The sequence below is a fragment of the Macrosteles quadrilineatus genome, unplaced genomic scaffold (assembly GCF_028750875.1).
Source record: "Macrosteles quadrilineatus isolate MER2022 unplaced genomic scaffold, UCM_ALF_1.0 Scaffold_3__2_contigs__length_128488019, whole genome shotgun sequence".
NCBI classification, from domain to species: domain Eukaryota; kingdom Metazoa; phylum Arthropoda; class Insecta; order Hemiptera; family Cicadellidae; genus Macrosteles; species Macrosteles quadrilineatus.
This window is the reverse complement of record NW_026542596.1, coordinates 40841401-40864575: the sequence shown is the minus strand read 5'-3', so window position 1 is coordinate 40864575 and position 23175 is coordinate 40841401. Positions and strand designations below refer to the sequence as shown.

Below are 23175 nucleotides of genomic sequence, written 5' to 3'. Positions count from 1 at the left end.
ATCTTAATCTAATCGACATAAACAGTTCCCACACTCTGGACAGCTCGCCTTTACTACTTCCTTCTCCACTTCCTACGTCACGGACCTGTTTCCCTCCCTTTCCATAGCATTTTAGGATTGTAGATACCTTAATATAATCTTCATAAACAGTTCCCACAGTCCGTACTGCTTGCCTTTACTTCTTCCTTCACCATTTCCTACGTCGCGGACATGTTTTCCTCCCTTCAAATAGAATTTTATGAATGCAGATCCCTAAATCTAGTCATCATACACAGTTTCCACACTCCAGACTGCTCACCTTTACTACTTCCTTCACCCCTTCCTACCTCACGGACCTCAAGCTAGTGTCGTCATTTGATTATATTTATGATCCATACCGTCTCTGTTCTAATATCTGTGGAATAATGCTATCAGCTATTTCTTTATCTACTGCCTTTGACTATTAATAAAACTTCTGTATCCAATAGTCAATGCTACTGCATTCAAAAGTTAACAGCTGATCATATGTCTTTGTTTATGTGTCAAATACTGCTTCCATAAGGATTACATTGAAACTTTGAGATCCAGTGGGGCGGATTCCTGAGAGACTTTTTTAACGCCATATAGATGTTGGCACTCACCGACATGGTCTTTATCACCATGCAAAATTTGAAAACGATTGATTCAGCCGTCTAGGAGGAGTTTGCGAATTACGAAATGCATAAGAGTCAACATATAAGAGCTTCGCTCAAAAAATTTAAGTGAAGTTTATAGTCGGTAACCATAGCATTAAAAAAATAACTATACAATTTTCAATTAAATACATTTGAAAATCTATATACAGGGTGTTTGGTAGTCAGTGTCAAACAGTTTAAGGCATTATTAAGCACGCAAATTGTGATAAAAATACGCCATTTGGATAGTTATATCTCACTCCTACTTCCGGCAACAGCCATTTTTAGATTTTCCAAATTTCTTGATATTGCCTAATAAAATCTCATATTTCTCAACCTTTTAAACCTACATAATGATATTTTCAATTGCATTTTTAGAATCGTTATTAAATTTTCTACGTTAATTCATTACGTTGTTCATTTTTTCAGCGTGTTTTCATTATTTCATTATTTCATGACTCCGCTGGCGCTTTGGAATCTTGCCCGCACAGTAATTATTAGAAGTACCTGTTTTTTGTTATCAAACCTTCTCAATTCTTTCTAATCAAACATCATACGACTCACTCCCACGCACGGGTTATCCCATGTGGGATTAATTTCGTTTATTTTTAGTTATACATTTTAAAACCTATTTCTATTGCATATATACATTTTGTAAATATTGTCTATTTTATACGAAATAAAGGATTTTGATTTGATTTGATTTGAATTATGCGTTTGTGCGTGAAAAATTGTTTATGTGGCTGTAACCTATCAGTGTTTGTATCTTCTTTGGGATACACCATTAAAGTAACAAGTTAGATAGTTTTGTTAAAATTAGGGAATTGAGTTGGAAAGGAGTGGAATTCAGCTAATATTAGTATAGGGTAATAAGTTTCCCAAATAACTGTTGAAATCTATTCTCTTCCAAAAACAACTGTTTAAAAAAACCCTTCCAAAGCGTCCCAATCTCAAATGATAATAATAAAAAAAAATCTTTAATGAGCCACTTTCTTTTCAAATACCATATAAATTTTGATTTAAAATACTGTACTAATATTTGTCAAAACATTGTACAACTTTTCTAAAGCTTTAGGGAGCTATCTTGTAAATTTAAACAGGACGTTATCATTCAGACTTCAATCATCATCTAGCTAGGACCGAGGATTTGGTAATACTAAGGAAATAGACAACACAAATTTTAACGATTTTAATAAATATAATCAGTGTATCAAAACTTATATAAGCTTAAACCTTTGGCAAGAAGTCTGGGAGTAAAAGTTGAGTGAGCGAAGATTTGGCTTTTCTTGCATAATGTTTTCTTGTGCACCTGTTGCATTGCACGATCTGGACAAATTTCCAGGAAGTCTTTATTTTGCATCATTTCTTTCCATTCAGCAACTGGTTCACAGATTTCAGAGCAGAAATTGGAATCTAGAAAAAATTGACATCGGTTATTGATGAGATATATACAATTATTTTGGAGTAGTCACACCGGTCAATCCCAAGCATAGATGTTCTAATCTTGACTTTGCAGCACAATGTTATTGAGTTAAATTTGCATATATATTTTTATTATACTCCGTTCACAATATTTAGGCGGTTTGAGGGGAAGTTCCCCCCACAACTTTTTTCTGCCTAAAGTATGTTGCAACTGATTGACGTTTTGACAAATCTCAGCTGTTGAGCTATGTTTTAATGGTAGGATAAAGACGTGGAGGGGATAGATTTCTTGACCTAAAAACGCCGAAATTTTGTGAACGGAGTTTAGTGGAAGTTTGATTACATTTCTAAAAAGATCAAAATTTATGTAAATCAAACTTACAGCAAAGATATCATCGTAGTTGACTCTCTTATTGATCATGACAGGACGGTGACCCGTTGTGCTGCTGGCAGAGCTCTCGGCTGTTGCTCCAGCCCCGACGTTGCTGTCTGCAGCACTTGTCCCTACCTCAGACCCCGCACTTTGCTCTGGCGTTACTGTCTTGTACACCGGGGGCTCGTGGCCCCGCCTTCTGTGTACTGGCTTTGTGATTGGTCCTGCAATAGTTTGAGATGTTTCAATTCGATATGTTTATCACAGAAATATCAGTAGTACAATGCTGGGGTTTCAAGAAAAAGACCTAGTCTACATGACCTCAACTGCATTACTCTCAAATCCTGATTACAGTTATCCTGAAAATAAGACCAACTCGTTAATACCAAGGCCAAAATGTGTTTCGGATTCCACTATAAACTGTAGGTCCCTGAGTTGCCATTAGCGGTATGGGCTATTAATTAACAACTGTGTCTAAGGAATGTGTCGGCCTTAGTCACTATCAAGACTACAAGATCGCGCCACTCATTCCTATATACACTCATCTCCATTCATACTTGGTTTAAAATACCTACTTTGTATGGTGGCCATTTCAATGAAATGTAGGTATTAAATGTATCTCTAGTGTGTCTTAATTATGTTGTAAAGCATTGTAAAGCAGCTATTTAATAAAATATTTTAAGTGTTAGTGTGCTTTGATGACTTTTTGGATCTGTATGTTAAACAGGGCTAATAAGATGAATCAAATCTTCTATTGATATTTACTTCTTAATGAAGGTTAATTAATGTAATACCGTACTAATGAATTCAGAAGAGGAAACAGTGTATTTTAGAAATTAAAGGTACCTATAAATTTTATAATTTACTCTTTGTGTCACAATCTAAAAACTTCCATGAATACTAACCTCTGTTGTTCAGGTATTGGTTCACTGCTTGGAGAACAGAAATTGGAATCTGAAAAATAGCAAAGATAATGGTGAGTAAACAGCATAAAACAATTGTAATTATGTAAACCACAACAGTAGCTGCCAAGACTCAACTGCTGTTTGAGATAGAGCAGGCTATGGAGAAAAGAAAGGGTTCCTATTTGTGTCATTGGTGTTGATGCCAATGGCAATTTGTACATCCGAATAACAATCCATAAATTTTTGTGGACAGTTTTTGTTTCCAACCGTGCCCTCTCTCACCAAAGTCATAGACGAAAACCACTAGGCTAGCAACACCATAGCCCTCAAGCTTAAATACTCTAGGGACTTAATGTTGTAAGTTAACAAGTGGGCTGACAGAAATGCTTGTTGGCAGAAGCAAACTGGAAAGATGGTGAAAGTTAAAGTATGTATACGTATCCTAACTTATCTAAAAAAGCTTAATTGAGGCTACTCACATTGAAAATGCCATCAAACAGGCCAGGTTGGTAGTGTCCAGGCTTGTGCTGTGAGGGATGACCCCCAGTAGAGGTAGAGCCTCCCAGGCCCCCACCAGTGCCAGCTGAAGCTCCCAGACCTCCGCCAGTGCTGGCTGAAGCCCCCAAGCCTCCATTGCCAATCCCTGCCCCAGCGGTTCCTAGTGGAGAGTCTGCAGAAGCTGATAGTCCACCCTCTCCGATCTCCGCTTTCGCTGAAAACGGGCCAAAAGACGCAGCAACGCCTTGAGACGCTTGGGGAACCTTTGCAAAAAACAACATCTTTTTTAACCACTAGATGACTTTTATACCAATTAAAAGAATAATATAACAGTCAATAAGTTATCCTAGTTTCAGCTAAGATATAATAATACCATAGGGACATGAGTGAAAATTTAAAAACGTACGTTTCATGTCCCTGGCCTTTTGCTTCGTAGATACTGGATTTGTAGTTTATTATTATGTGTTTTAATATTTTTTGGGACGGGAGCAACATGTTACACACATTTATTTGGTTTTAAATAGGTCCTAGGTATTTTTTTTGTATTTTTAAAGTCTCGAAATTCACGACCATGACGTGTCCCTAGGGTACATTTTCCAACTTTCACGCTGTTTTTAGACTAATTATTCATGCCGAAATATATAAAGCTATATTTTTTTGTCATCAATAGTTATTAAACTTACAAAAAAGGAGCATATTATAATTTTATTGTCATTGCAAACTGACTACCATGACAAAATAAGTCTGTCCCTCGATTTGGCGTCACGACCATTTGGGAAAAATTTTCAACTTTGGAGCAGGACAGTGGCAAGCCTGGCATCGATGGAGTCAGTTGGTTTTAGAGACTAGTTCGGGGTGTACGTCAGGATTGTAGTGCCGGTCGTTTCGAGTTGAATGGAGGAATTACAAGATTAATAAAGGAAAGATTGTGTTTTTTGTAATTTTGGCGTGTTCATGACCATACGTAGTCATTCGATGAAGTAGACATGGTGTTAATTTTTGTTTATAAGATATTTCAATTGCTAGATTAACCTAGAAGTCCACTTTGTACCCTCGAACATGAGGTGCAGGGCTAACGCCAGAACAGAGCCAAATAACACGTAATTTCACGACCAAAGTTTCACGACTATCGCGGGTTTTTTCACGACCAATCCAGCCTTATGGATTATAGTGTGTTTGGTCGTGATAATAACTTTAATATAATTGTAAATTGAACAGTTTAGTTCAATTGAAACACATATTTTTATTATAACTAACAGTATAATTGAAGGATTGTTTAGAAAGATTTAGATTATTCCAGACAATTCACGACCGTACCGCTTGTCCCTGACCATCACGTTTATGATTTCTATCATAAAAATTTCAAAAATTAAAATATCGTCATATTTCAATGTTTTATACACAAAAGAAGCACACCTCTATACAAACATATCGATTTTTCGAGTCTCAGGTAAGTTTTTTCGGAGTTATACAAAGTTAAAAAGATTTTATTGGCTTTTTTTCAATTTTTTGAGTTTTTTTTTCTAGAAAGACCAAATATACCAAAAGCTCAGTGACCTTTTTATTGTATGCAAAACATAGGTATAAAAATAATATTATCCATTTTAAATATTTATTTAAACTTCCGTTATGGTTGTGACAGGATTTTGTGTTTTTCCACTAAAGATGCTCTTTAAAAGAAAACTACCAAAGATATTGCGTTACCATGGACATTTTATGAAACTTCAAATGTTAATGAAATAAAAAAAATAATACAAGTTTTGAAAAAAGGGGAAAAACATTTGCAAAGTGCTTTTCCTGAAAACGTACGTTTTTAAATTTTCACTCACATATGCTTTCAAATTCTGAATAGATGCTATTGAATCTTCTTCATCGTTGATGTCATGAAAATTCATCATGAACACACTAGAAGATAAGTATAACATCCTTAAATTTTAATAAGTAATAATGACACTGATTACAGACCCATGGTGTTGCTGACGGATTATGAGTTATGATTAATAACTGGCAACATAATCTATCATTTTACCTGCAACACCACCATTAATCGCCAGTGTCTAATGCAAAGTCCAACACCTCGCTCTCGTGTATACCACAATGCTCACGGTGGAGGAAGATCCTGTTTCCTGTGTGAAAATAAATTTTAGCACAGTGCTCGCCCCCCTCTGGTTCTTCTTTGCTACCAAGTATATTTCCTGCACATCATACTAGAGCTGAAAGCCCAAGGTCGTCCCATCTAAGCAAGTTTCCTCTGTACCTTACTTTTCTGTGGGACATCTTAGAGATTCTAAGGTGGTTAAATCAGTCTGATACTTTGCCAACAAATAACATTAACGTTGAGTCATGGTCAACAACATACACTGTAGAAGACAAGATAATAGTCAAAGTCACTATAGAGTTAACAATCACTATCCATCACAATCACGTGCTTCAGAGTCATGTTCCAACATACCGGCTCCTTATCGGTGACCACAGCCTTCAGATGGTTAGGTAGCGCAACTGCAGACGACACTACAGCTGCTAACACAAGTACAAGTCTCCCAGCATACATCATCTGTAACACAGCTATAGATTAAAACCTTTGTCAGAATGGAAAATGGTGCTAATTACCTTAAACCATAGACTAACCAACACATTATGTTTTATCTATGCTTAAACCAATGGTTTAGTTATTTTTAAGGAGTTTTTTAAGACATAGAAACACCATATGTCACATTTGGTTGATTTTCCATCAAAATATTTATTCAGTAAATGTGATAGATTTTTAATCAAAATATTTATTCAGTAAATGTGGTTGTATATTTACACAAACATGAGTTTACGCAAAAGTGATTGTGTATTTTTTCAAAGCGATTGAGTGTTTGTTTACATAAAAGGAATTACATTTTTGTGCAAAAAAGATTCAGATTGTGTATAGTATTAACGAAAAGTAGTTGCATATTGTAAGCTAATAAGAGTGATAAAAATGAGAATAGAAGGAAGGGTGATCTATTTACTAAAACTAACGCTTGTTCAACTAACAAACTGAGACAAGCCGATTCTTTTAGTAAAATTGCTTATTAAAAACCCAATATGATCATCAGCTGATGGGTGTTCTTTAACCATAAATTACATGCAGTTTTTTTTTTTTTTCAAGCGGGCACTGTATCACTGAGGTATAGCCTCCAAGTTTATTAAAAAAATGGTATAAAAAATTCAACTATCTGCCCTATTACTTCTACAAATTTCTTAGATTTACATTAAATCGAGATAAGATCACAAATAGAATAAAAAGTATACAACTTTACTATACCGTAATTTTATTCTTGAGGATTTTGTCTTGGAATTTTGGTCAACAATAACTAATTGGAAACTACATGCTTTTTGCTCTTGCATTGTTAAGAACCTAGTCATAGTCACTCAAATAATAGATTTTCAGTCCTTGAAAGTTTTTGTTATGTTAATACAAAAAAGTCTAGTTTCACGCTTGACTGATAGTTGTGGAGAAAATGTGTTTGGGAAGAACTTGTACTTTTTAGGAATTCTGAAAAACTTGACCTTGACTTGGGAATGTGCCATCTTGGGGTCAGTGCCTGGTGAGGGTTAGGGGGGGGGGGGGTCCAGTTAGCTGGTGAACATTTTACAAAACTTGTTTCATACAATGGAAAATCCCGATGAACTGTGTTATATAGTTGACTATCCAGGGAAAAATACATAAAAATGTCATTAGCCAGAAAAAAATACAGAAAAGGTCTAATTTAGTTACCGTCTTAGTAGTTTGCTAGTTATATCACATTAATACAGGTTTGTAAAGTGACATAACGAATCAGAGAAATGAATGAAGGTAACCATTCTCTTCTGGAGGGACGTTCAAATACCCTAGCCAAAAATTAAACTCTGTCCAGACCACAGACCTACAAATAACAGTTGCAACATGTTGCCAGATAACGGTGCTGCAACAATACTTTCTACCCTGTTACTTCGGTATGTGATTACTTCTCGCCTCGTAGGCTGTCGAAGGACTGAACCACGTCTTTTTCTATACCAGTTGTTAAGTCTAGCCTTGAATTAAACATTACTAAGTGGAACCAGCGAGTTATAAGGTTGTTACCATCAGGATGATGATATGTTTTGCATTCATTAGATTAATGGTTTGATCGCTGCGTCAGCAGTTTCACCTCTAACTGGTCTGATTCAGCAACACCAGGTTGGTTATGAGCTGTTTAGTTGTTGATGATTGGTAGTTGTAATGTAATTATATCGTGAATCATCCAATGGAAAATTTTAGCGAGATCCTTTTGTTCTGGAGCCAATAATTCTAATGACTTTGACCTCTGTCAGACTTTGGATTTGTTTACGAATATTGTAAATCTCATACCGTTACAATATAGCCTTTTTTCTGCGACCATTTATAAAAGTAGACATCATATTTTATTTTCATGATAACAGTTGTACGTCGATAGCACAGATAATATAACCCCTACTTTAGTAGGGGTTATATTATCTGTGTCGATAGCCAGTTTTAGAACAAATGAACTTAGTTATAAATTGAGCCACTATCATAAAGTGCTTCTCTCGAGTATACTACTTTTTAACCAGGTCAAACTGGAGAGACAACTCACTTTAAACTCACTTTAAAGCCAAGCATAAATATGTCAAATAAACTATCAGCGTCAAAAATATTAAGAGTGAAAATAGTATTTTGGAGTAGCACATTCTGTGATAAACAAACTCATTCTTTAGGGACGGTCAACTATGTGGTTGTTCCTTCTTTATTATGCTACAAAGGCATATACTGTAAATTAGAATGTCAATATTATTCGCCTGATTTTGAATAAATTTTTAGCTTACTTATAAATTTATTATCACATTTTAATGCCAGGATTGCAGCAACAAGATAACTATCATCTTTTCATCTCCCAGAACGCAAAAATATTTTTTTCTTTAATTAACTTATGTTGTAACATACTACCTTAACATTAAGATGAAACTTCAAGGCAACCAAAGGAATTAAAATGACCAATTAACGTTTTATAGGTATCGTGTATATAAGACCATGGCCAGTGTTTAATTACAATGGCACTTCTTTTATCAGCAATATAAACAATGTAGCCTAATAAAAAAACACACACAAGGTCAGTCAATAATTGATGCTGTGGAGTGTTTTGAATGTGAGTGTGTGTGAATAAAAATGAAATATTAAGATAGAAATAAAATAAGACATGTTTTCAAGAAGAACAGAAATCAATAATGTTTATTTGTACAGTATGAATCATGTTTTAAATCATCAGCTGTTCTAAGTAAAGGCTAAAGAAAATTATTAGATAAAAGAACTGAACAGATGCTTCAAACTAACCACAAACAATAATAGTTTACGCCACACTACATTATTTTGACGAACTTCCCACGCAAGGATTTAGTCCAGAAAACAGCTGTTTGCCGCCAGCTTATTCAAATGGGGTTTCATTGCGTAATACTGTTCTGCAATGAGTTTTACCGGACACCAATCAGCTGATTATACTGTATTTGCGTGGCAATGATTGGTTATAAACAAAAACATAACCTCTCTTAGAGGTCATGACTGGTGATGTTTAGTCCTTTAGTTGGTGGAAATATATAAGGATTTGTACGAATTAAGTAGTATGGCGTAAACTATCGTACGTCACTCGTCCGAAATGTGTTTACCGGACTCGAATGGTAATCCCGTACTCGACTTCGTCTCGCACGGGAACGACCACACTCGTCCGGTAAACACTTATTTTCAGGACTAGTAACGTAATATACTATTTCAATTGAATATTCAGTTGTATTGTAACCATTTCAGTTTTAACAATTAATTTGAGATTATTCAGTAATAACCCTTGTTGTATTATAGTGTTATATACCATAATTATATTTATTCTTTATCTAAGCTAGGCTATGTGATTTGTTGTGTTGTGTTGGTAACACTGTTTTGGATATTGTAGATTGATCATCAACCACTTCCATTTATGCTAGATTATGACCATATTGTGAGTTGTGATGATGTTGTGTGCTGTAAACTTATCATAATAAATCCAGTGAATTAACCAAGACTGTGTGAGTATTTCAATACCTAGTAACAATCCAACAACCCTTAAAAGTGTTTAGATCAAGAGCTTTAAAGTTATATATTTTTATCAGAAAAACGTAAATTATTTTCTTGAATATTTTTGAAAAAGTAATAGGAATATTATTTTTCTTACATAAGCGAAAAATGCTACAAATAACACATTATTATACTCGATATTTATAGCCAACAAAATAACATGGGAGATGAACTAAAACATTATACTGATGTTTCAGTTTCCCAGAGGGAGACTGTTCTAAGTCCCTTAAACACAAGTCAATGCTATATTATCAAATGAACAATTAAATTGTTACTGTACTCATAAAAGTGAGAACTTTAATTTTATAGTTAGCCAGTAAAGGTACACAGCCAGTGGTTACGCCATCTCTACGGTAAGACCCGGAAAGTGAGGTGACCGCTGCCCTAGATGTCTAGATAGTGTTTGTGTTGAGGAGAGAAGCCGAGAAGCCAGATGAGTTGCGAGAACATGTGAAAGTGTCAGTAGAATCAGCTGATAATGCATTGCGTCTTTGTCTATTGTTGCAGTGTACCAACTGTCAATGGTACACACACCATACGTGCTTAGGGGCACACAAGTCCTTTGTCGTACATAGATTAAATATAGATTTGTCATCCTTGAGGTGACAAATCCATATGTATTTGTCATCCTCGAAGATCAACTGAGGATAGGAGTAATTTGTTTTTTTTTCATTAGGTGAGATTTATTTATTTCTCCTAGGGCACTAGACTCTAGCCTGGAAACGTTTTTCCACATTACTCCAGGCTAGACATAGGGGTTGAGGCATTATCACTTAGATAAAATAGGCCTGCATTGGTGATAGGCAGGATTTTACCCCAGGACCTCAAGGAGTCAAGGACCGAAATCCCGCGCTCTACCACTATAGTCCGTAGATGGAACTTGTCTCCTGACCCTCAGTCTACCTGAGGACCGGCCAATGTTTTAAGGCTCGGGCCAGTTCCAGGTCCCGCAGGTAAAAGGAGGAGGGCGAGGAAACAGATCCCATCATACAGACTATGGACCAGATGTAGGTAGTCACAAAATTAACTACGGACAAGTTATATGTAGTCAATTTGGCTTTGTTTAAAAGTTCAACGTATTTGACGGATATGCGAAATTGACCATAGCATACTCTACCGTTGGCTCATGTCAATTACTTTATTCAAAAAGTCGCTATGGGTTTAAGATATGAATGGAGTTTCTATCGTTTGTATCTATATAACTTCGTTCACAATATTTAGATGGTATGGGGGGAAATCCCCCACCACTTTTTGTTTTAGCTTAATAATTAACTGCTGAGCTTTTATTTAAAAGGTAAGGGCCAAGTGGGGGGATAGATTTATTCCCCTAAACCCGCATAATATTGTGAACTAAGTTATAGCAATAGCCAAAGGTAGAATGGATTAAAATCAATAACTTACTAAGATCAGCTGTTTCGTTAACTAAGCCCATAATAGGCCATGATCAACGAGCTGGACACCGTTTCGATCCTTCAAATAATATAGACTTTTTTAATGATTGAACCAACAATCCTTCATTGTCAGGCAAATCCTTTGACCCCTCAGATACCAAATTTGACTATAACATTTAATCAAATAATTCAATTCGATAAAAAAGCGTAAGGCGGGAGTAATAAAACTAATCGTTATCTAAGTTCAGATCATCAACAGCTCCTGGGAGTCCAACTTTATGCAAAACAGCATCAGAAGCTGTTGGCCTTGTGATTGTTATCTTGTATACTTCAACCTTGCCATAGACCCACTAAGTTCCCTCATCATGGTATAAGGGGGACATAAAGGCGGCACCCCTATCAATTACTGTAATTAAGGCACTCAACTTTCTAACCTAAATTTTCGCAATCGCTGTCTAATTTATGATAGCCAAATTTACAGTAGTTAGAGATTTTACTAATGGTTTTCCATATACCGACGAGCACAATTAGGTATACAGGAAAGTAATGATTATAAGTAAAGAGGTGTGCTTTATCATAAGTTTTAAAATGACACCTCAATCGTAAAAATTGGTTAAGCAGGACGGCTGAAAAGGGATGTAGGCCTAACAGAGGCAACTCTTACTGTATTTAGTATATAGATTACCAATTTTTTACATTTTAAAACTATTTCAATTGTTATAACATCTTAGCCGCTTGATAGGAAATTAGATGTCTAATTACATAATCCAAAGTCAATGGTTGTATTTTTTTACTTGACTGATAACGTCGAATCTTCTGGAGTTATTTAGTTCAGGATAATTGAGACTGCACAAATCTTCAGTTGGAACGAAGGACTTTTAAGTGTATGTTTCACTTGTAATATTTCACAGAACCAGGACTAATATACGATCACTCTGTGTTTAATGTACGTCCGGCCTCTAATTTGAGGGTATGAATTAAACATAATGGCGTTTCGTCGCCTGTGAGGCAGCATGGAAACACCAACTCTTGCTTACGTTGTGTACATTAATGATACAAACATCGTCTAAGATAATTCAGTTTAGGACTGCTATTGATCATTGGGGTTTAAAATGTTCCCAGCTAAAGACCACGGAGAAGTAAGGATATGTTAATCGGGAATGTGAGCTATAATCACACCAAATTTCAGCTCAATCCGACCAGCATTTTTCGCGTTTACTTCTTACAAACATCCATCCATACATCCAATCATTCTCACTTATTAGGTAGTAGGATATAAATTAATTTGTGAACCAGAGTACGAAAAAAAACTAAAAGTTATCTTTCCAAAGTCTAATTAGTAATTACTACCTAGGATAGCCACGAAAAAGAAGTATTGCAGTTAGCATTCATTACATTATCATAATTACTTGAGTGTATGAAAAAATCTGTTAATCACTTTGTTGACATCTTAGTGAAAACAACTTATCTAAAGAGGAGCTGCTTAATCGTTTTGGATTAATGTACAGAGTACAGAATACTCCATAGGCAATAGTTACTCAATTGCTTAAATTTGTTTCTTTTGTGACTAGGCTTTGCAACGTGCAGAAAATGAACATCTTTTATGATTCTGATTTTTACATTTTCATTGTACCGAAACTTCACCCTTTAAGAGATAAATTTAAATAACTTAATTAAATAAATTGAATTAAATATTTTCTTTATTTTAAACATGCATATTTGTTAATAACATCAAGTGACTTCGTCTTAAAGTTATAAAATAATTAAGTTGATTGGATGCATAGGCGTAACAATATTATCAACGACTAGGTAAAACCCGTCGAAGTCGACGGTTACTGTTGACTGTTGAGGTTTCAAGCAAATTAACTATACAAATCGACGATAAATAACTCCGTTTTTTACAATTTGAGTTGTTCGTGATTCAGCAGCGTGCTTTAGGTAAATCCGATCTTAATAATCAATAATTCAAGAAAACCGATAATTCACTGAAGGTTGTTCTTAGGTAAAAACATTTGGGATAACGTAAATAAAATTGATTAAATATATCTAAAATCATATTCCATATCCGAGAAATAATCAAATTTACGATTTTTGATTGAGTAGAACAGTATATTGAACTTAACTGATTCAAACGATCAATATCTCAAGTAAAAGCCTTTATTCTAGGAGTATTTTAAGATATACAAAATAACTAAAATAAAAATTGAGTTACGTATCATTGATTGCAGATAAGTCCTAAAATAATTATAATAACTATTGTTGATTCGTGATTCAGTAGCGTGCTTCAGATACGTCCGATCTAGTATTTCACTGAATGTTCTTAGACCAGAACATATAGGATGATGTAAAAAGAACATGGTGAAATGCATCTTTAATTGAAGTGAGAATTAGATTAGAAAAAATCTAATTTAAGTTTTTTTGTCAAGTAAAACAGTAGATAAATGAATGATAATGCTTGATAGCAAATCTGTGCGTGCATACCTTTCATTTAAGACCAAAATTATGAAAATTGGCCGGGTAGAAGAGCAGAAACTATTCGGAAAAGAAGACCCAATAATTTTAATATATATATGAGATAGTAAACCAATGTAAGAACTGAAACAAAACATACAATACCCCCGCCGCAGCAAACCTGCAGACTTAGCGAATTTCCATCTGCCTGATTGGATTTAAACTAAAATGTCTCCTTAAAAATATCACATTTATTCCCTATTTAAACAGAATTAGTTTAATGAGTACTTAGGTTTGCTGCAACAGGGAGGGTAAACAAGTTTTTTTTATGTAAAATATTAAAAGGTACTGTGGTTTAGTAAGAAATTAATGTATTTTCCAAATTTGATCAAAATATGTTCATAAACAAGCAAACTACAACAGTTGACTTATTCTCCATAAGAATAACAAGGGAATTTTAAAATTACAATTTTTTTAAATTTTCTCCGTAACAATTAGGCGCATAATAACGCTTCAATATACTAAATTATTCGTTTTTTTAAGCTCTACAAAATGGTTTAAAAAGAAATTGTGAAATTTTGTGTTTTTAGGGTCAAAAATGGGAAAAACCTATTTTCACCCCATAAAACCCCCCATAAACCCCCGTTCCCATAGTCCGATCATGCTGGTTCGCGAACTCATTCAAGTTTATCCCGCCTTACACCTTCAATCCAAATTTTATCAAAATCGGACAAAAATTACTCAAGTTATCGTGCGGATGGACACATATATATATATATATACATATATATATATAGATAGATATATAAAAATTTGAACGAATGGTGTTTTTGGCCTCTGGGGACATCAAAATGAAAAAGTAAATCGGTCCCGGGCTTAGGTCTTACCATGAGACCTACGGTAATAGCTACTTCCCTATAGGGAAATTCGCTAAAAACAGCTTATAAAAATGAAAAAAGCTAAATTTACCTATCATCTATCTATTATATTCTTCAAATGCAATGAGGGGTTTCACCGTAGCCTAACATCCCTTTTTTCGCCACGATTCCTCAATCGTTGCTCTAGCGGAGTGACGATTAGGAATTCAATTATGAGTTTATAAATAGGAATATCCTTTATTGCTCCATCACCTTACCGTTTGATTTATTTCTGGAGTCCGCATTCTTAGATTCAATGATACTGAGCCTGAACGGTCTAAATGAGAACACAGAGGATACGCGTCCGGTAACCAGACGTGGATTAGGCGTCCGGTAGTGACGTCACCGGGTTGTGGGGTCCCGGAACGCCATTACCACAACGATACGTTGTTCGGTCAGCGTTGTTCGTGGTGTAGTGGATAGAGTGCTCGGCTGATATCCTTTGTCCCTGGTTCCAATCGGATTCTTTAACTTTTTGTCACAGATTTTGCTTTGAATGTAATTTCTTCTTAACTGTACATCTTTTGTTAGAATTTTTGGCATTTATAATTTTATGTTATGAAGACATTTGAACCTTCATTTGATTTTTTAATTATCAGCAAGTTTGGTTGGTTAGGTTAGGTTATGACAGTAACTGCCGGACGCCTAATCCACGTCCGGGGACGCGTATCCTCTGCGAAATGAGAATGATCATTCAACAGCTGATCGCTCATTTAAATGTTTAACCACAGTCAGATTGTATACTACACAAACTATTGGATTTTAAATAGGTAACTTTTTGATTGTTGTAACCTGATTGAGGTTTAAACAATTTATTTCATTGTAAATAGTAGTTGTATTCATAATGGTAATAAAGAACCAATTTTCACGATGTCGGTGTCATTTTAAAACCTATGATCTAGCGGAGTGACGAAAAATGGTACAACTTAAAAAAGAATGGTAAAAAATGGCAACTTGTCATTAAAAAATGGTTATGGTAACGAAAAAGGTAATTTCTCTAGGCCTTTGCCCTCTTGCATTGCAAGAGTTTCATTTTCTCTTGTTTTTAGAGTTTATTTTCAAAGTCCCGGTGTTGCTGACAAACTTTCTTTATAACGGCTGTGAACTGCAATCTAACAGCTGATCTCTAATTTAAAGGTTTAATCAAAGTCAGATTGTTAAGAAGAGACAAAAAAGTTATGGGAAACAGAAAAAGTATAAATAGGCTAAATTTATGATAATGGCAACCTGATTGAGGTAGGTAAAAAGTTACTTTTCTTTATTTATGGTGTGAGTCTAGGATCGACAAATTTAATTTATTGTAAGTTATTTTGTTTATTCACCTAACAACTAACTGACTTAAACACAAATAATCTTTGGTATAAGGGTATTACATTATTCATTTTGCATCGGAAATCTATATATTAATAGGCAAACATGTTTCTGTAAAACCTTTTTTCTCAGCTCCTGTGCATAGCAGGGAAAACCTGCATACTGTTATAAAGACATTTTTCCGTAGGTGTGCAAAATCCCTTTATGAATTGAAATAGGCAAAAAATGAGCACAAAAATAAATTTTAAATTACAAAAATAACATGAGTCATGTGGGTCGCCATGCTGGTGACAAAATAACAACGAAATATAAACAGAAAATCAAAACAAATAGAATTGCCAATCACATGTTTTATTTACAGATTGGAGTAAAAATAGAGAAGTCTGTACATTTCATAATTATTTTTGGTCGAGTTTTCGACCACTGGACGACCTCTAGTAAGTTTAAAACCCTATGAAGATGCGCAATTTGCGCACGGGCCCCATCGTAAAAGTTAAACACTGTAAAAATATTAGATTATGCAACAAAGGATGAACTCTGATGGTACCATAAGCTTAGTAAACGTAGCTTTAAAGCATATTCATGCAACCAATTTATCTACACCTGTGAACCAGAAAATGTTACCAACCGTTACAATACCAAATATAAATCAGAGATTACATACCTTGTAACTGAAGAGAAAGGCGAAACTAACTGAATGGTTGCCGCGCCTGAAGCAGCGCAGAGGTGCCTCTGGAAACCCCCGCCATCTCCAAGGACTCACCAACACACATGCGCACCTACACAAACACACACACACATACACCAGTCTTCGGCCCTCCGCAATCCTTGCTTCCTGACAGGACACCAAGGACTCTTTCGCCAGCGGAAGGCCGTCGAGGATACGAAAAATAATGGTTAACCAAAACTACCATTTAAGACGTTGATGAAATTTAGGTAATTATGTTCAGCGCGTTTGAATGTTACTGGTGCTGCATAAAGTTTGGATAAGGGTGTGGAAAAAATGTCGAAAGATAATGAGAAAAGTCACTTAAAAGCGCACTTAGGTACATTAAAGCTGAGTTAGAATGCAAGGTAGGCTAATTGTAGAACGGATTGATTATCTGAGGTTAACTGAGGTCTTCGGAGAATATGAAATCTTTGAGGGATGAATTTTGGAAGACACCTTATGTAATTGGTACGATCCCAAGGAAATTCACTATCTTATTGAAGGTTCAAAATAACCTGGACGTACAGTAGCTGTTTTGGGGTTTTATTGACTTTTAAAATGGCCCTTTTTCAACAGCTGATCTTAGTCAGTGACAATACAAGGAGAATAAAATCAATCACTCTTATCATGGATTCATCAAAAGCCTACTAACATTTATCAGGAGCCCCAAGCCAGTAGCTTTCTGACGGTTTGTAACTTGACCAAACGATCATAACTGGACAGTAAGCATTGCGCTGTTAATAAAAAAATGGTCTTGATAAAAAAAACAGATTAATTTAATCAGCATATATTACGCATATTTAAAAAATGAGTTGGACGTAGTAAGTTCAACGTACTGACTGGGCCACCTGGGCCTAGCTGTTCTTAATTGGCCATTGGCCTTAAAAGAGATTACGGCTAAAGATTCAGCTGCCGTACCAACTATTCTTCTGCTACACTCATAATCCCACTCCAAAGTTTGACATATCCCTGGTTGGCATTGATCGTCTAAATCTTCACTGATAACTATTTAAGCGTGCATAAAATGTTAAAGAACTGAGAAAAGCTGTTCCTAAAATGCTGCAACCTGAGATATAAGCTTAAAAATACTTCGCAATTCTAGATTACCTTGATTATTATTGCGATAGGTCGTAAAATCTTATCGATTGCCGAGTGGCCTAAAGGGCCTAGGCGTTTTCTCTGGCCAAGAAATAGAACGTAGATCGAGGATTCCTTGATTCTTCTGTTCAGAAATTACGAGCTAACATTGACATGACTTTGGCAATTTGTTGGACTGGTCGATCCATAACATAGGGCCAGAACTTCCACGGTCACGTCGGTATGTAGACAGACATCCAAGCATGACGTGGATCTTTGCCAGAAACTGAGGGTCAAGGAGGAGGAAGAAGTTACGAAGGAATAAAGCATACATATTTCAAACAAACGTGAAGACATAAATATACACCATGAATGAATACTTTCTCTCACAAGAATTTAAGCAGCTGAATACAAAAACTCGCAATAAATATTAAAAGGATTCAACACCTTTACAATATTAGTTTTTTTTTTCAATCGTGGCTTTGGCGATTTCATGTCAATGTAAGTTTTGGAGTTCAAATATTATAGTATGTAAATATTTCTTATTTTCCCATACTTAGCTTGTACTCGAGATAACACATAAGAATTGGGAACTACCGGTCTTGTAATTTATCTATTTAACCGTCAAAATAATTCCTAGGGGATATAATCTTATATATTTAAAAATTGGGTTTTTCCGAGTTCGTTAGGCTCTTCTACCCGACCGATTTCCATGATTGAGGTCTCAAATTGAAGGTATGCACGCACAGATTACACATCAAACATCGGCATATATTTATCTACAGTCCCACTCGGCTTATACGTAAACGAAATTTGTTCCCCATGTATTTCTTATGGGAGTTAATTAAATTTGATTTTTTTCCAGAGTTCGTTTGGCTCTTCTTCTACCCGACCGATTTTCAAGATTGAGGTCTCAAATTAAAGGCATGCACGCACAGATTTCACTTCAAGCATTTTGGCATATATTTATCTACTACTCGACCAAGAGACATAAATTTGATTTATTTTCGAATTCTTACTTCATTTGAATTTCACCAGTTATAATTATATAATCTTATATATTTTGGTACAAGAACCTTCAGTGAAATACCGGCTTTCATTTAAGCTATTAGCTATTCAAATCGGACGAGTTTCAAGCAAACGCAAGGTGAACAACCAACATAAACATTATTTTTATTATAAGGGGTTTCTATGATTACAATATCAACAGCTCCAGTATTGTTTATGGTTTTATGTTTTAGACTCAAAATAATCAGTAAATTATAGGCTTTAATTTGAGCTATTGGTCACTGCGTTACTCAATAAAAAATCATAAATTTGATTATTTCTCGGATTTGATATTTATTTAGTCCTATAGTAAACTAAAAAATTAACTAACTGATTAACAAGTGACAGAACATAGTAAAGTATATCGTGTCTAAGTAGATTTCTCTCAGCAATCATGGTGTAAAACTGTACGGTATTCGGTACACCATAAGAAATAGGCTTCATTGGTAACCTTGAGAGTCATATACAGAGTTCTTTGGTCGCACTATATCAGTTGCATCAGCACCAGGCAATTATTTGATGGAACCTAAACTATGCAATAGAGGTCGAGAGTGTTTCAAAATCAGTAGTGGAAAGCAGAGAGACCTATATGTAATAGGTAACGATGTTATCTCTATGATTGCTTGGGTGTTGCTGCAATTGAAACACTAATTATCTCGCTGCACTCCTCCTCAGTTCTTTTCACAGACGACTAATCTTAAAAAAACTTAGTAAATCTTCTTCCTTTCTGTGTAGGGTTAGAATAGCATAGTTGTCATAATAGAGAATAGCTTTTACAATAATTAAATTAATAAATGGTTTAGTAATAACATGGACATTTTTAGCAGACGACTTTGGGTGGAAAAGTGAATACAGCGCCATATTAATTCTTCAAGTTACTCTATTGCTAAAAAATGTACTATTCCTTGCAAAGCTTACGGGTGACGTCAAATCATTAATTTTTTAGGGATTGGAAAATTCCAATAATTAATGTACACAGCTGGACTGGACAGAAGTAGTGAAGACTAAATAGAATATTACGCTCAAATACCTTCTCGATTGTTAACATATGACCCTCGAATACTTAAACAGAACCGGTATGGATAATAAACATAAACAAATGACATTGCTGGTCCGAATCCTATTATTTTAAAACGTTTTTATTAGCTCTCTTTCTTGTCTGTTCGGTACAAATTTTGCAATAGATTTTAAACTAACTTCCCGATGTGCTAGAGACTTGAAACTTAGCTCACAAATGGATGACAATTCAATATTAAATCATTTTATTTCATATTTCCCTTGGGCTACGCCCCATAGGCTTCTAAATTTTCAATGTTTACATTTTGGAAGATTTAAAATACACAATTGAAGTCAGCTGTAAATACGTTGATTTTGACAGTTTGTTCAAAGAGCAGAGGTTAAAGACGGTGACACACTATCGATCTTTTCCCCGAACAAGACCCCGAACCGAGCAGGGAGAAGGGAGAAGGGAGGTCGAAGGGAGGATGTTCGATAGTGTGTCACGGGTCCGTACACCGATCAAGACGACGAACAAGACATCAGGCCGAGCAGGGAGACGAGCGCTCTGGAGGCGGTTTTTTGGCGAAAGATCAAAGAAAAGATCGGTCCGATGTACGGTCCGATGTACGATAGTGTGTCACGGTACATTTTTGCCCCGTACATCGTCGCGAGCGCCGCACCGAGCGGCCGCCTGCGCTAGCATTGATAGTTCTGATTTAATATGGCAATTAAACTCTTTAATTGGTAAAATAAATAAATGTTGGGTAACATGTTGCCGTTATATATTATAATCATTTAAGATGTAATGTTTGTGGTTTGTTTGGTCAAGGTTCAAAGTGTAGAAACCGTTAAATCAATTATACCAATAATATTAAGGTTGAATTAAGTAATTGATGTTGAAATTCTTTCAAAAATAATATAAACATTAATATTATTAAAGGCAATTAAAATGATCATTCTGTAACGTTATTTCAATGAATAAAACCAATAGAAAACGGCACTGCCTCCGCGCTCTCACTCGCACACACTCTCTATCTCTCTCCAAACTTCCTTTTGCCGCGCTCGGTAGAATTCGTCTGGTCTTGGTCATGTTCGGGGAAATGTTCGGAGTAAAATTTTGCTGATATTTATCTCCCTTCTCCCTTCTCCCTGCTCGGTTCGGGGTCTTGATCGGGGAAAAGATCGATAGTGTGTCACCGCAAGAGGTACCGGTACAGATTCTGCTCCCGAGAGATTCAAAGGTTTAATATTATGAGAATAGCACGAATACTAGACTAAGACCCGGTATGGATCATTAACATATTAAAATGACGTTGTTGCCCAGGATCACATACTAATCTATTGCGAGTCCCATACCTCACTTTAAATTTAAGTTTCCTAAAATATTTCACTCGCTTAGCTTAGTCAAGAGGTGTTAGGTTAATGAGACATAAGACTGCTTAAGGGCGTTACTCAACGTGTAATGAACAAAAATTTAAATTTAGAAAAAACTACAAAATTTTCAAAGTGTTACAACAGCAAAAGAAAACTTTGAAAAGGCAAAAATCAACAATAATAAGATAAGTTAATTTACAACGTTAAATTTACAAGAAAAGAAAATCAATTGAAAATATAAAAGAATTTGTTACTGACAAATTACATGACTTGTTTGTTTTACAAAAATTTAGTTATGTATTTTATTCTTTTTACATACTGTTTATTGTCCCAGAAGCACACGCACCGATACACGCACTCCGAAACTCCTGATCTTCTTGGTCCCGTGGCCCGTGGTGATCTCCTCGATTGTCCTCTCCAGGTCCTCCAGCTCCAAGACTCCTGACCCCTCCATCTTCTTCATTAGCCCTTCTCATTGGCTGATTACCGATTGGGTGTGTGTGGCTTATAGGTTAACGATGTCTCTTGGAAGTCAGCCCTACCGGTCATCATCGCCTAGCTCACATCAGCTGGGAAAGGAATTTGTAAATCGATGCTCATGCTACTGTTCAACTCTGTTCACACCAACTGGTCGACTTTTTTTTTTAGGGAGAGGAGGGAAAATGCTTTTACGCACAGAGGTAGCCAGCCTGTAGTGTGAGACTCCTGAAAATTGTCAGACTACTCACTAAAAAACCCCCTCTACTCTGTTGGACACAGACCTGGAATTGTTTGTCACATTACTTCAAGTCAGGCCAACATGTGACCTAAGCCCTCAGGGCTCGCACCGTTTCTGGCATTTCGATTCTTAATGACCTACAACCGCATCCCGGTCAAGGTCGATCTTCTTGGCGCGGAGAATACCCTGAATATAATGTGACACACAGGTCCAATTGTCCTCACCCTCCGTCATAATCGGTATGACCGTGTCCACCAACAGCAGTCCTATTAATTGTTGAGCCACCAGGCGGGGCCTTTCCCAGCGCTGGCAGTGGAAAAATGTGTGTTCCACGTCATCGAGAATGCCTGGGCAGTATATGCAGTCGGGTGACACGGCTTTGCCCATCCTGAACAGGTACGACCGGAAAAAGCCGTGTCCCGTCAGAAATTGGGTGAGGTAGAAGTCCACCTCTCCGTACCGCCGATCAACCCAAGGTTGGACTTGCTGTATCAGTCGCCTGGTCCAGAGTCCCCGTGTCTCCTGTTCCCAGCCCTCCTGCCACAGCTGGTAGGTGCGGGTGCGTTCCTCTGTTCGTGCCTCGTCCTCCCCACGGCGCCGGTAAATTGCCTTTCTCTCCGCCGCCAAAAGTTTGACGGGGATGACTCCAGCAATCACCAGGACGGCGGGCTCGGACACTGTTCGGTAGGCAGATGCTACCCTCAGTGCTGCCTGACGCTGCACTCGGGCGAGCCGCATCCTGTATGCCTCCTTATTTAGTGCGTCTGCCCACACCTCCGCACCGTACAAGAGTACGGACTGGACCGAAGACATTAACAGCCTTCTACGACTGGACCGAGGCCCTCCGACATTGGCCATCAACCGGCTAAGAGAAGAAACCACCCTAGCGGCCTTGTCCGCTGTGCGGAAGATCTGATCCCGCCAGCTAAGCTTGCTGTCAGGAGACAGCAGCTAAGCTTGCTGAACCGTCATGCTAAGGTTCAGTAGTTTCGGAGGAGTAATTGTCACAAAAAACCTGCTTGCGTATTAAATAAGTACTAGTGTACATGTTGCTCGAATTCGAGCAATTGTAAAAGGCGAGTTTACATTAATTCGAGCTCGCATTCCAGTTCTGCTCGCATTCGTGCTCGAACAAATATCAACTGCAAATTTACTCGCATGCTAGTAGTGGAATGCGAGCACGAATGATATTTTGCCGTTCGAGTTACTTTCCAACATGTTGGG

The 23175-nt window shown here is 36.4% G+C and overlaps 1 protein-coding gene across 1 annotated transcript; it reads right to left on the bottom strand.

The window, feature by feature from the left end:
• Positions 1-1827: 1827 nt before the first annotated feature.
• Positions 1828-21696, bottom strand: LOC128989135 (uncharacterized). The gene is made up of 7 exons (XM_054411002.1): positions 21580-21696; positions 16692-16934; positions 6304-6405; positions 3833-4114; positions 3354-3402; positions 2458-2672; positions 1828-2066 (listed from the first exon to the last, which is right to left on the bottom strand). Exons 1-7 carry the CDS (start codon positions 21694-21696, stop codon positions 2013-2015), a joined length of 1062 nt encoding a protein of 353 aa, XP_054266977.1. The 3' UTR covers positions 1828-2012.
• Positions 21697-23175: the final 1479 nt, after the last annotated feature.

Excerpts from the sequence above, each read along its gene's own strand:
- LOC128989135 (XM_054411002.1), bottom strand. The coding sequence starts at position 21,696 with ATGAAGAAGATGGAGGGGTCAGGAGTCTTGGAGCTGGAGGACCTGGAG. Across the intron at positions 6,406-16,691 it reads CCTTTCTCTTCAGTTACAAG|ATGATGTATGCTGGGAGACT; the intron begins GTATGTAATCTC and ends GCTGTGTTACAG. Across the intron at positions 2,673-3,353 it reads CCAATACCTGAACAACAGAG|GACCAATCACAAAGCCAGTA; the intron begins GTTAGTATTCAT and ends AAACTATTGCAG.